A 14,437-nucleotide genomic window follows, 5' to 3' on the forward strand; every position below is an offset into this window, starting at 1 on the left:
GTTTTTATTTTTAAACATTCATCCTTTTTAAAATAATTTTTATTGATTTCAGAGAGGAAGGAAGGGAGAGAGAGAGAAACATCAGCGATGAGAGAGAATCACTGATTGGCTGCCTCCCTCATGCCCCCCACTGGGTATTGAGCCTGCAACCCGAGCAGGTGCCTTGACTAGGAACCAAACCATGACCTCCTAACTCTCAACCACTGAGCCACATGGGCAGCTATTTTTTGTTTAAAAAGTCCTATCAGACATTCATATACTATTAGGAAAATAGCTGTCCACATTTGCCCTATAAGATTATGCCCTGTAAGTTCTTTGAGGTCAGGCTAGGTCTTTCCTTAACTCCTCCCCTTTTAAATATATCTTATGCATACAGAACCTAGGTATTCAATGAATGTTTATTCAATTGAGATTGAATTTATTTGAAAAGTATAACTGATTTTTCAAGATTGGGTATTTTCATCACTGTCAACTTTGTAGAACCTTTTCTCATATCAAGAGTGGCAAGAAGAAACTTATTTCTTGGCCTTAAGTTTATTTTAAGATAGCTAAAGTCATCCTTTTAGGAAATTATTTTGCTAGATACCGAGGTTCTCAGCGTTTTTTGGTGTCTAGAAAGATTCTCAAAAAGTTTATTGATTTTACTATACTAGAAATTAGAACTAAAAGTAAAAACAAGTAATTAGAAATAACAGTAAATCCATTAATTATTTTTGTGGAAAAAAACTATCTTCCCCAAAATGGGGAATAAATGAGAAGCATAGCATTGCTTTACATTTTCACAAGTCTTTAATGTTAGTTTTAATCAAGATGAGCTGGATTCTCATACTTACCTCCACTATATAGTTTTGAGAGAAGGAGAAAGATAAAAGTAGTCTTTCAGTGTTACTATGAAAATAGTTTTGACTTCACAAAACCTTCTGAGAGGGCCTTGGACCCGTGTCCCTTGACTACACGTTACGAACTGTTGTTTGAGTGGATATTTGGGAATATGAGATGATCCTAAGAATTCATAGACATTTTTTAGAGCAGGTCATCTGTTTTCTTGCTAAAACTTTGTGCTAATTGAACATGATGAAGGAATGTGTGATTTCTGCAGTGCCTTTGAAAATTTAAGAGTTCACTCAATCAGCTTACTGTCCTTGATTCCAATTTGCATGAAGCTCAGAAAATGGCATTACATGGCCTACTCTCAAAGATATTCCGTAATTATATATTGAATTATATGAAAGTGTAATTCATCTTCGTCTAAAGAATGTAGATGGCTTTGATTTTGCATCTCTTGACTTTTAAGCAAGTGCCAACTGCTGTAAAAGACTTCCTTTATGTTCTGAGCTGCTTTCCCATGCCCCAAACTTTTCTTGACCCAGATAGGAACAAGTGACTAATCTTAAAAGTACCTAAAGAACAAGGCTGAAGGATTTGAAGCAACGTGAAGAGTAAAGGTTTTTGCCATAGTTGAAAATATTTAGACTTTATTCCTTTTTATTCTTCACTTCAGATTACATGTGATGTAGTAGGGTATTTTTTATTTTTCTGGTTTTGTATAAACTTCTGAATCATATACATATATATGGAAAGAATGGTTTGGGTAAAGTCAAAGGTAAGATTACCTAAAATGCTTTATGATAAGGTGCACATGTACAATATTTGCTTCCCTCAGTTGTGGAGTAACCGGCACATTGCAGCCCACCTGTGGTAAAATGGTAGGGAGTCCCTGCAGCAGTCCATTTTCCCTTGACCTTTTTCCTAGTTTTGCCTGTCTTCCTTTCCTCTTGCCCTGTTGTCTTTTTGTTCCATATCTGCCTAAGCCTGCCAGAGGCTCCCTGGGAACTACCTGACTTTGGTCAGCAGCTATTTATTGAACTTGCGCAGTGGGGCCAGGCACTGCTATAGGCAGTGCGGAGAGTCGAATGTGTATGAGCAGCCCCAGCTAGCAGGACTTTTACTTCAGTAATTGAAGCAGTAGCCATTTAGACTCATTCTGTTAATGAACTGCTACAGATTTTAAGGCAAATATTAGTAGTTTCAGAATCCTACCTAAATAAAATCACATTTCCCTCAGAAATTGTTCTCACTGAGGTAATATCCTATCTAATAATGGACAAACATGGTAATTGACCGTACCTTCGCTACACCTCCCATGGGCTAATCAGCACGATGTGCAAATTAGCCGCCAACAAAGATAGTGGCTAATTTGCATACTGCAGGCAGGGCGGGACAGCGCCATCCCGCCTGCCCTGCCGCCATCCGGGCCTGCTATCTGCGACCTGGGGCGGCGGGCATCCGTGTGTGACCCGACCCGGGGCGGCCGGGCGGTGCAGCAGCGATCAGTCAGCCCGCCCGGCCTCCATCTGGGCATGTCGTGTGCAACCCAACCTGGGGCAGCCGGGCAGGGCAGCAGCAATCTACTGGCTCACCCAGGTGTCCCGTGTGCAACCCAACCCAGGGTGGCACCCCAACACCTGGATCGGCCATGCCGTGTGCGCAACCCGGGGCGGCACCCCAACCCCCAGAACAGCCCTGCTGTGTGTGTGACCCAGGGAGGCGGGGCAGGCACCGAGGGATCGGGCCTGCCATCTGCCACCCGAGGAGCGGGCCTAAGCCAGCGGTTGTTATATCCCGAGGGGTCCCAGACTGTGAGAGGGCACAAGTGGGGCTGAGGGACATCCCCCCATCCCCTCTCCCCCGCCAGTGCACAAATTTTTGTGCACTGGGCTTCTAGTTTTTAAAATAAAAAGTAACCCATAATGTCTTTGGTTACCATCACCAATTAAGTTTTATAGCAGGATTTTAAACATTGAAGTTGCTTTGTTGATTTCATTCCCTTTGTAAAGGAAGATCTGGTGCTAGGTACTTACTACTGGGAACTTGATGCTGTTAACCTTTTTATTTTTTAAGGTTTTGTTAGTTTTCTTGATTACAGCTTCACTCTACTTCTAAACTGTTTCATAGTGTTGCTGTGTGATTCTTCTATAATCAAGTCTAATCTATACCATGCCTGTATTTAAAACTCCATTGCCTTATTAGCCAAAAAATTCAAGCTAAAAAGCTTTTGAAGTGTTTTTAGAGGCATTTTAGGATTTTAACCCCTTACCCATGGTTCCAACCATGCCTTTTTCTCCTTTCGCTCAGCCTGTGTCCATGTAGCTTGAGCCTATTTCTGTAATTGCATCATGTGACACAATACACTGTACGTTAATAAGCAATATGCTATGTTATTTATGTGTCTGTTTTTTCCACAAAACTATGCGAGTCCTTGAAACAGTGACAAGGTCCCGGTGATCCGTGTGTCCTCAGTTGTCTGGCTGCTGTGTCCAATAAATATTTGTTTGAATTGTACTGAAAACAAAAGGGCAGAATTTTGGACTTTTTTCCTCTTAAAATTTATATTGAAAATTAAAAGGGACTTCTCTTACTAAAAGAAGTACATACAGTAAGTACTAGCTGTGTGATCTTCTTACTGCCTCAGTTTGCATACCTGTATGATGAACATTATAGTATCCACCTCATAAGGTTTTTGTGAGGATTAAATAAGATGATCCACATTAGTGCTTAAAACATTGCCTCATACAATGTTAGTGCATAATAAGTTACTACCATCATTATCATTGTGTTTTTGTTTTAAATACTAGAAGGTGTGAACAGAAAAATGGTCTTGATTTGAGATTTGAGACATTTCACCTTTTTGGTAGCATGTCTGCATATATAGACCCAAGAGAATAGCTTTGTGCTTAAAATTTTTTTGTACCCATTATTCCCGGGACAATTCTTTAGAATATCTTTTAAAAATTTATTTGGGGATGGTACCTCATTCGATAGTTGTGGGGTAAATTTAGGCTTGAGCAAAGGTCAGTCTTTAGAAGTAATGTGATTGATTAGAGTTAGCTTTATAGGATACAGACTATTAATATTCTTTCCATCAATAAATTAGGATTGGGGGAACTCAGGAAATACAACCTAAGTAGCTTTGTGGGATGCATAAAATACATTAAAACTGTAAAAAGCAGGTCTTGTGATCAGCAGGTGTGTGAAGCTTCTTCCCTATATCAATGACCTATCAGTAACTGCAGGGGATTCAAAACAGTGTAATAATTTTTTTAATCTTCAGAGAACTTTCATTATAATAATCGGGGTGAGTGGGGTGATGTGAAATACTTAGCAATGATAGTGGGGGACCCACATGTTTGTTTAGAGACACACATATTCCCTGTCTGGTAGCTGTGGACTAATGGCACAGCTTTGCCTTATGGACAATTCTTCCCTTATTTCCACAATATATAGGCCAGTTTGGATGAGAAAAGGTAAGAATACAGTTGACCAGGAAGCCTTTCCTCCACCTCTGCTCTCTCAGAACACTAATAAGATACTGAGAGGAATGCTGAAGCTGTACCTAGGAGATAATCATCTTTGGGAATCTCCGTCTTCCACACTTCCAGAGTCAGCATTTTGAAAGTTGTTACTGAATTCACTGATTTACGATTTCCTCAGCACCTCTCCATGTATGTGTTCTGAATTGGGAAGGTGTCCTGTATCTAACTATAACTATATCTGTACCTATATTATATTACTCCAGATTAGGGTATTCCCTTTGGCAAAATAATAATACATCATTTATTGAAAGATTAGAATGAACCAACATTGCTAATTTCATATTTCATTGTGAAATATGACCTCTTATAATCCCCATTACACAAATGATGAAACTGATACTTACGTCATTGATTGCTAAAGGCTACACTAATGATGCAGGCTGGTGATTGATGTCAATGTCTGAAACCACTGTGTGTGTGCCTCCCATTAAAAAAAGTCATTTGAAAAGACTATGATGTGTCAGCTACTTTAGGAGGAGGGGTGGCTTGAAGATGGTTAGATAAAGATGGGCCCTATCCTTTTTATGTCAAACTCATATCAGTGGTAATAAATTATAAAGTATCTGAATGTTTTGTCTTCCTCTTTAACTTAACCGGTATTAGCCTATTTCACAGAAATTCATTCTTTCAATTTTTAGTATTTGTTCCTGTTCTGTATGTATTGTAGAGATAGGGGGAAAATAATGAGAATGTATTTACAAAAAGAATGAAAAATTAGGCTTTGGTTCATAATCTAGTAAATGGGTTTAAGTGTCACAGTAGTCTAGTGCCTTAAAGCTGTATTTAGTTTCTCAAAGTAACCGTGTTGAGCATAGTAGTTGAACTATTTGAACTAAAAACCAAATTGCTGTTTTCAACAGGATGCATTCAGTTTACTAGCTTATTCAGATCCTTGGAACAGCCCTGTTGGAAATCAGCTTGACCCAATTCAGAGAGAACCTGTATGCTCGGCTCTTAACAGTGCAATATTAGGTAAGTAAAGCTAAAAAGCACAACTCCAACTAGATACTTTGAATGTTTGAGGTGGTATTTGTGTCGGCATTTTATATTTTAATAAAATCATAAGGGAAAGGTTTTCTACATTTTAAAATTAAGATTACCTTAGAATATAGTAACTTTCCTCCATTATTTTAGTTCCAGATTAAATGGATTCAAATGGACTAAAAACAGTACATTGGGATGGATCCTTTTTATGTCAAACTCATTATCAGTGGTAATTGGGAAGTTTGGAAATTAGAAATTTTTGTGTGTATGTACACATTTCTGGCCTGAGCACCCATTTTACACCATGCTTCAAATACAGGCACAAAGGGGCTTCCAGGTGACTTGCAAATGCCGTCACTACTAACCGTTTGAGTCAAATTATAGTTGCATTAAAGTTAAGCATATTCAACTACATGCCCTTCCCAAATAAAGTGAGTGAGGAAGAGAACAGCAATTTAAATAAGCTTAGCCAGGGGTGAGCATGAAGTGAAAAATTGGAATTTAATGTTTCCCTGGTTGATTGCCATTCCTATGAGCAGCTCACTACAGAATATAATTATATTGTTTACATGTTGAACACATACTCTTTTTATATGAATTATGTAACTATATTTTGTGCTGGGGTCCTCAAACTACGGCCCACGGGCCACATGCAAATACAGATACTGTATTTGTTCCCATTTTTTAACTTCAAAATAAGATATGTGCAGTGTGCATAGGAATTTGTTCAGTTTTTTTTTTTAAACTATAGTCCGGCCCTCCCACAGTCTGAGGGACAGTGAACTGGCCCCGTTTAAAAAGTTTGAGGACCCCTGATTTTGTGCATTTATATTTAAACTTTATAGGGTTAATTATGTAAAGCTATGTTTTAATTTCTGGGCAATTCTTTTCAGTAATTCAGATTAAGAGTGATTTTTTTCACCTTTTTCTAATTCCCCAGATAAAATGGGACTCCAGTTTACAAAACTTTTATGTGCAATTTGGCCCTGTTAGTATTCGGGGTTTTTAGCAACATGTTTCAAACTATTTTAGGTAGACAGAACAGTTCCACAGAGTAAAGGGTATTTAGACATGGAGACTTATAATGAGGGCCTGGGCCCTCATATGGCCAGAATATAAAGCAAGCATCATATTTGAGCCTTAATCTATATTTTTTCTCCTTATAAAACTCATTTTTAACTCGCGTGAAGGTCTCATACAAGTTTTAGAGTAAGAGTAATATCTTTGTGTTACAGTTTTTCTTAAATTTAGAACTTGTATATAATGAATGATGTGAGTTTTCTTTTCGTTGTTTAATTGTGTTGTAATTTCTTTGGTTATGAAATTAATGTAGCTCTGCTAGTAAAGAAAAAAAAAGCTTAGTAGCAGTGCTGGGATTGTAGGGCAAATTATGGTTTGCTATACTTATATATTTTTAAGTTACATTATCAGTAATCATGAAGCCCTATCATTGCTTTGCATTTAGGTACCACTCAGACCTGGATAAATTTGAAAGTAACCAGTTTTCCATATCTTGTGTTCTTCAAGGGGATTAAATTTTAAAATAGTACATTACTTGGGACCATTATCCATATATTATGTATTACATATTGTACTATATATTATGTAGGTTCACCCACAAATAGTGCTTAAATTTAATAAGATTATTAAACTGCAGTGGGGGTGTCTGCATATCTATAAATTCTAAATTATGTAATCTATAAATAGTGCTTGAGGTTATATTAATTATATGTAATTCTTACAAATTTTATATCCAAAAAAAATTTTTTTAATGTTTTTGTTGATTTAAGAGAAAAGGGGAGAGGGAGAGAGAGATAGAAACATCAGTGACAAGAGAATCATCTGTTGGCTGCATCCTGAACACCCCCCATTGGGGACTGCAACCTGGGCATGTGCCCTGACCAGGAATCAAACCGTGACTTCCTGGTTTATAGGTAAATGATCAGCTATGAGCCACACCGGTGGACGGGCAAAAAAAAAATTTTAAATGCTTATAACCAGGTGCCTCATCTGGCCAAATAAAATTGTAATAAAGTACCTCCAGATATTTACCTTTCAACAAGGTTATTTCCCTGAAAACATTCAGGAGACATTTTTGAAAGGAATTAATTCAAATTAAGGAAGAATTATTTAAAATTATAAAGTCAACCCTGTGTAGAGTTGGCAAAAAAAAAAAAAGTTTATCACTATCAAAATTTAAATAACTAGCATCTTGCCACAGGATAGCCAGTATTTTAATAATCTTAACCCTTTCAAACTACTCCTTCTCACCAATCTGTGTATCTTTCTTTGCATAGTCTTATTCTTAATCATATCTTCTTTCCTCTTGTACTTTAAATCCTGAACTTGCTTCATTATTTTTGCTTCACGCCTTCTAGAACAGTGGTTCTCAACCTGTGGGTCGCGACCCTTTTGGGGGTCGAACAACCCTTTCACAGGGGTCACCTAAGACCATCGGAAAACACATATATAATTCCATGTTGTTTTTGTGATTAATCACTATGCTTTATGTTCAATTTGTAACAATGAAAATACATCCTGCATATCAGATATTTACATTATGATTCGTAACAGTAGCAAAATTACAGATATGAAGTAGCAACAAAAATAATTTTATGGTTGGGGGTCACCACCACATGAGGAACTGTATTAAAGGGTCACAGCATTAGCAAGGTTGAGAACCACTGTTCTAGAACTTTTCTTTCTCTGAGATTACAACTTTTGAATTAAGTCATATGGAGCCTTACTAGTCATTTATCACTGTTTTGGCCCTTTGTTAACGGACCATTAATTTTATTAATTGGGAATCTATATAAATTTAAAATTCATCTATTCACAAGGAAAAAGTACCAGCTCCTATAAGTTTGGCCATTTTCATCATTCGTTCACTTTTTTTTCATTTCTAGCAAAGAACAAATATTATTATTTGTACTATAACTGTCTGACAAATTTCTGGTATGTAGGACCCTGAATATTTTGATAGTTAAAATGTTTGAACTATCAATTGTAAATTACCCCTCCAAAATTATAAGTAATTTTGCTCTATCATCTCTCATGGTGACCATCACCCCTTGCTCCTTACCAACCCAAACAACATTTAGCAATATGCTTTGGAAACAATTAGGCAGCCTCAGTTGTGTTCTATCCCCACAAGAATCCATCAATGAAACTTACTGAAACCCTGGTGCCTTTTTCTTAGTCAGATAGAAGAGAAATACTAAATATTCCTTATGCCCCCATTAAAATAGCAGCCAAAATATATATTTCCCATCATAATTAATATGGAAGTAAAAGATTTGGATTATCGAATGCTTTAAAAGTCTAATTCTGCAAGAATTTTCCTTATAGTTGAATACCTAGTACCTTGTCAGAGTAGTATTTCCAAGGTAATTAATCATTTGCTTAGAAACTATCTTTGCTAGTTAAGAGTGGTAATTTTGTAGATAATGCAATATTTTCCTGAAAAAGTTTTTTAAAATGTCTTGCTAATTGCTGTTTTCATTTTTAATCATTTTTCCTCAGAAACCCACAATCTGCCAAAGCAACCTCCACTTGCCCTAGCAATGGGACAGGCCACACAATGTTTAGGACTGATGGCACGGTCAGGAATTGGATCCTGTGCATTTGCCACAGTGGAAGACTACCTACATTAGCTATGCATTCAAGGAGCTCACACTTATATTGTGGCATATAGTCAACATGGAAGTAGACCAGGTCTGCTGATTTGAAATTTAGATTTTTTAAATTATGTAATAGAAACAGGAATTTCAAATTGGGAGATGTTCCGACCCCCACTCCCATATAAGCATTCAATCAGTGTAACTTGCAAAATGCATAAACATCTGACAGTTTGAATTTATAGTGTTGATGGAAGAAATCATTTTTAATGTGTACTGTAAAACTTGAAATACTCAGGAGCTGAGTGAATATGTTTGTTGCTACTTACAATCCCGACCTGTTAGTCCCAGTAGTTTTGTTTTAACATGGTCTTTTCAACTTTGTTTCCTGTTTAACTACCAACGAATTCTGTTGTAGACTCACAAGTTTAACTTGTATTATAACAGTATTATATGTCAACGGTGTGGTTATGACCTTTATTTATATAAAAACCAAATATTTAGTCAATTTACTGTGTCTTAATTTAATCTTTGTACACCTTCCATTTTTAAGTGCTTAAATGAGTACTATATTGCAATAAAAATGTAGTGATATAATTAACCAGCCATTAAAAATTTACTTCTACAGATATTAGTGTCAACTGAATTTATATATTAGGTACTTACCTATTTCTTATGATTAATATAAAATTAGAGCTTAATGAATAATTTTTACTATAAGTCTGAATTCTACAACCTAAAACTATTCAGTTTACTAGCCTCCCTGTATTAGAGTCAGACCTGATAATGTGGGTGACACAGAAAGGGGAAAATTAATGTCCTTATTTTCATAATCACAATAAAGACAGGTTACCTGACAGTAAAGCAAACCTCCAAACCAGTTAAAAGTAAAAATTAAACAAGCTGTTCAAGAGGATGACCATACACTTTGGCTATTATTTCGTACACTGAGGTTTGAATCTTCTTTAAGAAAAGTAGGTATTTATCTACACTTAGATATTGCATTTTCACAGCTACTTTCTCATTCTATATTTTGTGACGCAAATTCTCATCAGTAGCACCAAAACATCTGAGACCCTAAGGCATCTGTGAGCTGCAGTTGGAAAGACTTCCTGGATATCCATTTCTCTTCCTCCCTGCCATTCCTGCCACAACACACCCACACTGTGGACTGGGAAGAGGGACAGAAGAGGTGCCATTAGCAGTATCGTTTGTATTCAATTAAATGGATAAATATTTGCCAAAGCCGGTTTGGCTCAGTGGATAGAGCGTCGGCCTGCGGACTGAAAGGTCCCAGGTTCGATTCCGGTCAAGGGCATGTACCTGGGTTGCGGGCACATCCCCAGTGGGAGATGTGCAGGAGGCAGCTGATCGATGTCTCTCTCTCATCGATGTTTCTGACTCTCTATCTCTCTCCCTTCCTCTCTGTGAAAAATCAATAAAATATATTAAAAAAAAATAAAAAAATAAAAAATAAATGGATATTTATAAAAAGAAAGGAAGACAGTTCCTTTTAAATTGCTATTTCTTCCAGGACCCTCAAAGACTAAAGAAAGGCACAATTGTATTCCAGAAGGATGAAATGTGATGGGGTACTTCCCCAAATAGATTTATGACTTGTAATCCTTTAAAATGATTTATTAGATTTTTAAAGACAAATTAACCTTCTAAACTAAATAACTGTAAGTTCCATACATACAAAGTTCTCATTCATCATTTAGCTTTGATTTACTTCTTAGAAGTTTTCATCTTTCTGACCATCCACCGTCTTTTAAACCTCTTGGCATTTTGTTTTTTCTGGGTTCCTAGAATAGAACATTTGTGCAGTAAGAATATTAGAAAGAAAATATTATCAAAAAAGGATTAAAAACTTTTCAAGATCCTCTATATCAGCGGTTCTCAACCTGTGGGTCGTGACCCCTTTGGGGGGGTCAAATGACCCTTTCACAGGGGTCGCCTAAGACCATGGGAAAACACATATATAATTACATATTGTTTTTTGTGATTCATCACTATGCTTTAATTATGTTCAATTTGTAACAATGAAATTGGGGGTCACCACAACATGAGGAACTGTATTAAAGGGTCACGGCATTAGGAAGGTTGAGAACCACTGCTCTATACGAATATAAATACTAAAATTAGGTCTATTAAATTAGATTTTATGTCAGATATACATACATACTTATACTGACCTATTTTCCAGAAGCAACTTTAAAAATATTAATATAGAAGCCATTATAAGAAAAAATAATTCATACCTGAGTATTGGCTATTTCTTTAAAAGGAACATTATTCAATATATAAAAATATCATAACCAAGAAAATAAAGCTGGACCTTACCCCAACCATTATTCAAAAACTGGACTGCAGCCTTTTTCACTGGTAACCTCTTATTGTTAAGAGACAGGAACTTATTTACTACAAAAGAGAATTATTTATCATTTCTTTGTTTACTGCAATAAAAAGTGAGAAAAACAGCCCATAAGGAAATTACCAGTAGTCCTGTTGGTTCCTGGACCATACAGAGAATTCTGTATGAAGGCTATGGCTGCTTGTTGCCTTGAATCTCTCAGATCTTGATCTTTTAGCCTTCGAGCCACGTAGCTTTTATTCTGGCTGGTAGTCAAAACAAAATGTCAAAATGAATGAGGTTGATAACATGCTTAAAGTATTTTTCTTAGCTGTCTCAAAAGGTGAAAACAAAATGCAGATAGGATAAAAAATTCCAGGGCTGTTTTATAAGAATTGGGCTAATACATTTTAGTAAGAGCAAATATTTTGTTTTTATATAAGTATCACAACTGGTTTTCCAGAGGATCCAATCGGAAACTGCTACTAATTAAAATGTTTTCCCACATAAGCCAACACTTTTCCAAAAAGTTACCTTTATATCCTACATGAAAAAAAGACTCTTCTTACCCAATAGACTGTACTTTTTCTTTAACTTTCTTGGACTCACTTCCTTTTTCACATTCTTCATTTTTCTTCTGCAAATTATCTAAAAAAAAAAAAAGTTTTATTTCTAGTTAGCACTTACGTAAAAATAAATCAAGAACATTCCCTGGAGTTCATTGTTAAATATCTACTCACACCAACTTGTAAGAAATAAGGCAACAGGCCCAAATTAACTTGGCCAGCCATTCCTATTCCCAATGACATTGGACTACAAATGCTCTTGACATTTACATGAGAAGTTACTTAATTTAGAATAGTTCATACCTTCTTTTAACTTTCCTGGTGATTTCTTTATGCTAAGGGAGAACACAAAAACACTGATTGGAATGGCAGACAGCCAAGATTACTCAACTCATTACAGTTAAATCTGATTTTACAAATAACATACCCCCTTTCATTACCACCACCCTCAGTTCTGATTCAGGATCTTTAATCAGTTTTAGAAAGCAAGTCACCCCCCAAATTCATGGCCACCAATTCCCAATCAACAAACTAGTATATATTGGACGGGAGTATCTTCTCAGAATTTAAAATTTGAAAGCATATCAACAGCCTTCAAAGAAGCAGATTGCTGTGTTTAATGGAGTTAAAGTGAAAGGTGAAATACAAAGTGGAAAGTGGTAGGCCTCATTTTTATTTGGAGAAGTCACAAAGGAATAATTCAACAGTTCAGGCACAAGAGACAAGCAGGGAGATGGACTAGGCTCAAGGAATCTGGTCTGAAAAATGACAAAACAGTATGAGATGCCTATACCATGCACAGTAGAAAAGCTACAAGGAGGAAGTAATGGGGTGGGTGGAGTGAGAATGAGAGGTGACAGGAGTTTGGTTTTAAAGGATAAAAGGGGAATCTGCCACCAAATACATTTGTTTTTATGTTTAATGTATTCAAGATCTGAATAACTGGAAAAGTTCTACAGGACATTTGAAAACCAAGTGAAAGATATAGGTCTAAGCATTAAGGGGAGAGGAGAGAAAAACAAATATTTACAAGTTTAAACTGGGTAAGGTTTGACTGACTTCATGGGATAGATGAGGAAGAGGATGACATGACATTTGCTTCAAACATTCAGTGGGTGGCAACGCTGCTCAATGAAATGGGGAACGAGGAGGAAGGACAGGTTGGTGGCAGGTAAGGCAAGTATGGGACAAGTTGAGTTTTAGGAGGTGCCTGCAGGTAGATGTCTGCTACTCCACTAACTGATAAATTTAAAGGCGCCTGTTTTATTCACCATTTACCCTGCCTGGTACAATGACAGATACACAACAATTGTTGAATAAATACTCTGGGATCAGGAACTCAGAAGCTAGCTTTGGCAGTGGGAATGAACAAAAAGAAATGGGGAAAGACTGCAAAGAGGTAAAATACTTCCATCTTTCCCACCAAATTAAAAAACCTGTGTAATTGAAGCCTTATTGTCTAATTTAGGCTTTATTATTTCTTTAATTATGTGGATTCAAATAAATGCTCCAATATGTATCTCAAAGATGGGTGTATGTAAGCAAATAATATAACAAGATCCATCACTTACTCTGTCTGTGAAGCTGCAGTTAACTTCTCTAGAACAGTGTCTGGAAGGAGTTTCCTTTTCTTAGATAAAGACAGTTTAAAAGAACAGCGTGAGGTACATGACAACATACCTGGGTTGCTTGTGACGTTACAGGCTTGGGGACTGCCTTCTATCCTAGGCAAGTAAAGAATGTCGGCTGCCCGCTGCCCCCACTGCCTCTAAGCTGGGGGGAAACTGCGGTCACGGAGCTCAGAGCCCGCTCGACACTGTTGGGAAGACCCGGTGAAGACTGGACAGGGCGCCCGACCCTCCAGCCACTGTGCACCCCGAGAGCAGTTAGGTCATGTCCCCCTGGAGTCAGCTCTCCGGGGCCCATCTGCCAAACACCCGACAGCAGCGCAGTCACCGTCTGCACCGCCCTGAGGTTCCAAAGCACCTCAGCCAAGTCCAACAGCAACCCAGCGATACAGGTAAACTACCGCCGGCGAGCTGAATGCAGGGCCGTATGATTTCAAATTCACAGCTCTCCCCGCTCCCATTTTTAAGCGGTGGGCAGCAAAGAGTACGAGCATCTTTGTTTTCACCGATGTCTGAAGAAACAGGGCTTCCCCCCACACCTCCATATCCTACCAGCTTTGCAACAAGCACGGGAATTCCACCCCAAGCCGGAATGCCTCCCTGCAACTCGAACCTTTTGTTCAATGAACAGCTCCTCGCGCCGCTTCCTCTTCTCCTTCAGGAGTGTTTTATCCCTGAGAGAAAGGGAGACAAGTCAGTGCGCGGACAGACAGTGGGACGGGAGGGACGGTTCTCCGGCCCCGCCGTGCGCTCCCGACCTGCGCGCCGTCTCCCGGACTCGCCGCTCCGCTTCCCTCGCTTCCGCTTGGGCGCTGGCGAAAGTCAGCTCCTCTGGGGCCTCGTCGTCCCACTCGTCCCCGTCCCCGTCCCCGTCTTCCTCCAAGGGCTCGGCGGCCGCGCCGCTGCTGGGCTGCCC

The 14,437-nt window shown here is 38.0% G+C and overlaps 2 protein-coding genes across 2 annotated transcripts in view; one reads left to right on the forward strand and one right to left on the reverse strand.

The window, feature by feature from the left end:
* RANBP9 (RAN binding protein 9) overlaps positions 1-9,103 on the forward strand; it is a 78,634-nt gene extending 69,531 nt beyond the window's left edge. Inside the window, exons 12-13 of the mRNA XM_006769712.2 lie at positions 5,234-5,345; positions 8,880-9,103. Coding sequence (XP_006769775.1) covers positions 5,234-5,345; positions 8,880-9,010 — 243 coding nt within the window. The 3' untranslated portion in view covers positions 9,011-9,103. The remainder of the gene's footprint in view (positions 1-5,233; positions 5,346-8,879) is intronic.
* Positions 9,104-10,596: 1,493 nt separating this feature from the next.
* The window catches only part of NOL7 (nucleolar protein 7), a 4,027-nt gene continuing 186 nt past the window's right edge, over positions 10,597-14,437 (reverse strand). The window contains exons 2-9 of the mRNA XM_015567795.1: positions 14,280-14,431; positions 14,135-14,195; positions 13,465-13,523; positions 12,197-12,228; positions 11,897-11,975; positions 11,472-11,593; positions 11,318-11,395; positions 10,597-10,779 (exon numbers count right to left, since the gene is read on the reverse strand). Coding sequence (XP_015423281.1) covers positions 10,703-10,779; positions 11,318-11,395; positions 11,472-11,593; positions 11,897-11,975; positions 12,197-12,228; positions 13,465-13,523; positions 14,135-14,195; positions 14,280-14,431 — 660 coding nt within the window. The 3' untranslated portion in view covers positions 10,597-10,702. The remainder of the gene's footprint in view (positions 10,780-11,317; positions 11,396-11,471; positions 11,594-11,896; positions 11,976-12,196; positions 12,229-13,464; positions 13,524-14,134; positions 14,196-14,279; positions 14,432-14,437) is intronic.

The sequence above is a fragment of the Myotis davidii genome, unplaced genomic scaffold, assembly GCF_000327345.1.
Source record: "Myotis davidii unplaced genomic scaffold, ASM32734v1 scaffold62, whole genome shotgun sequence".
In the NCBI taxonomy this organism is placed as follows: Eukaryota; Metazoa; Chordata; class Mammalia; order Chiroptera; family Vespertilionidae; genus Myotis; species Myotis davidii.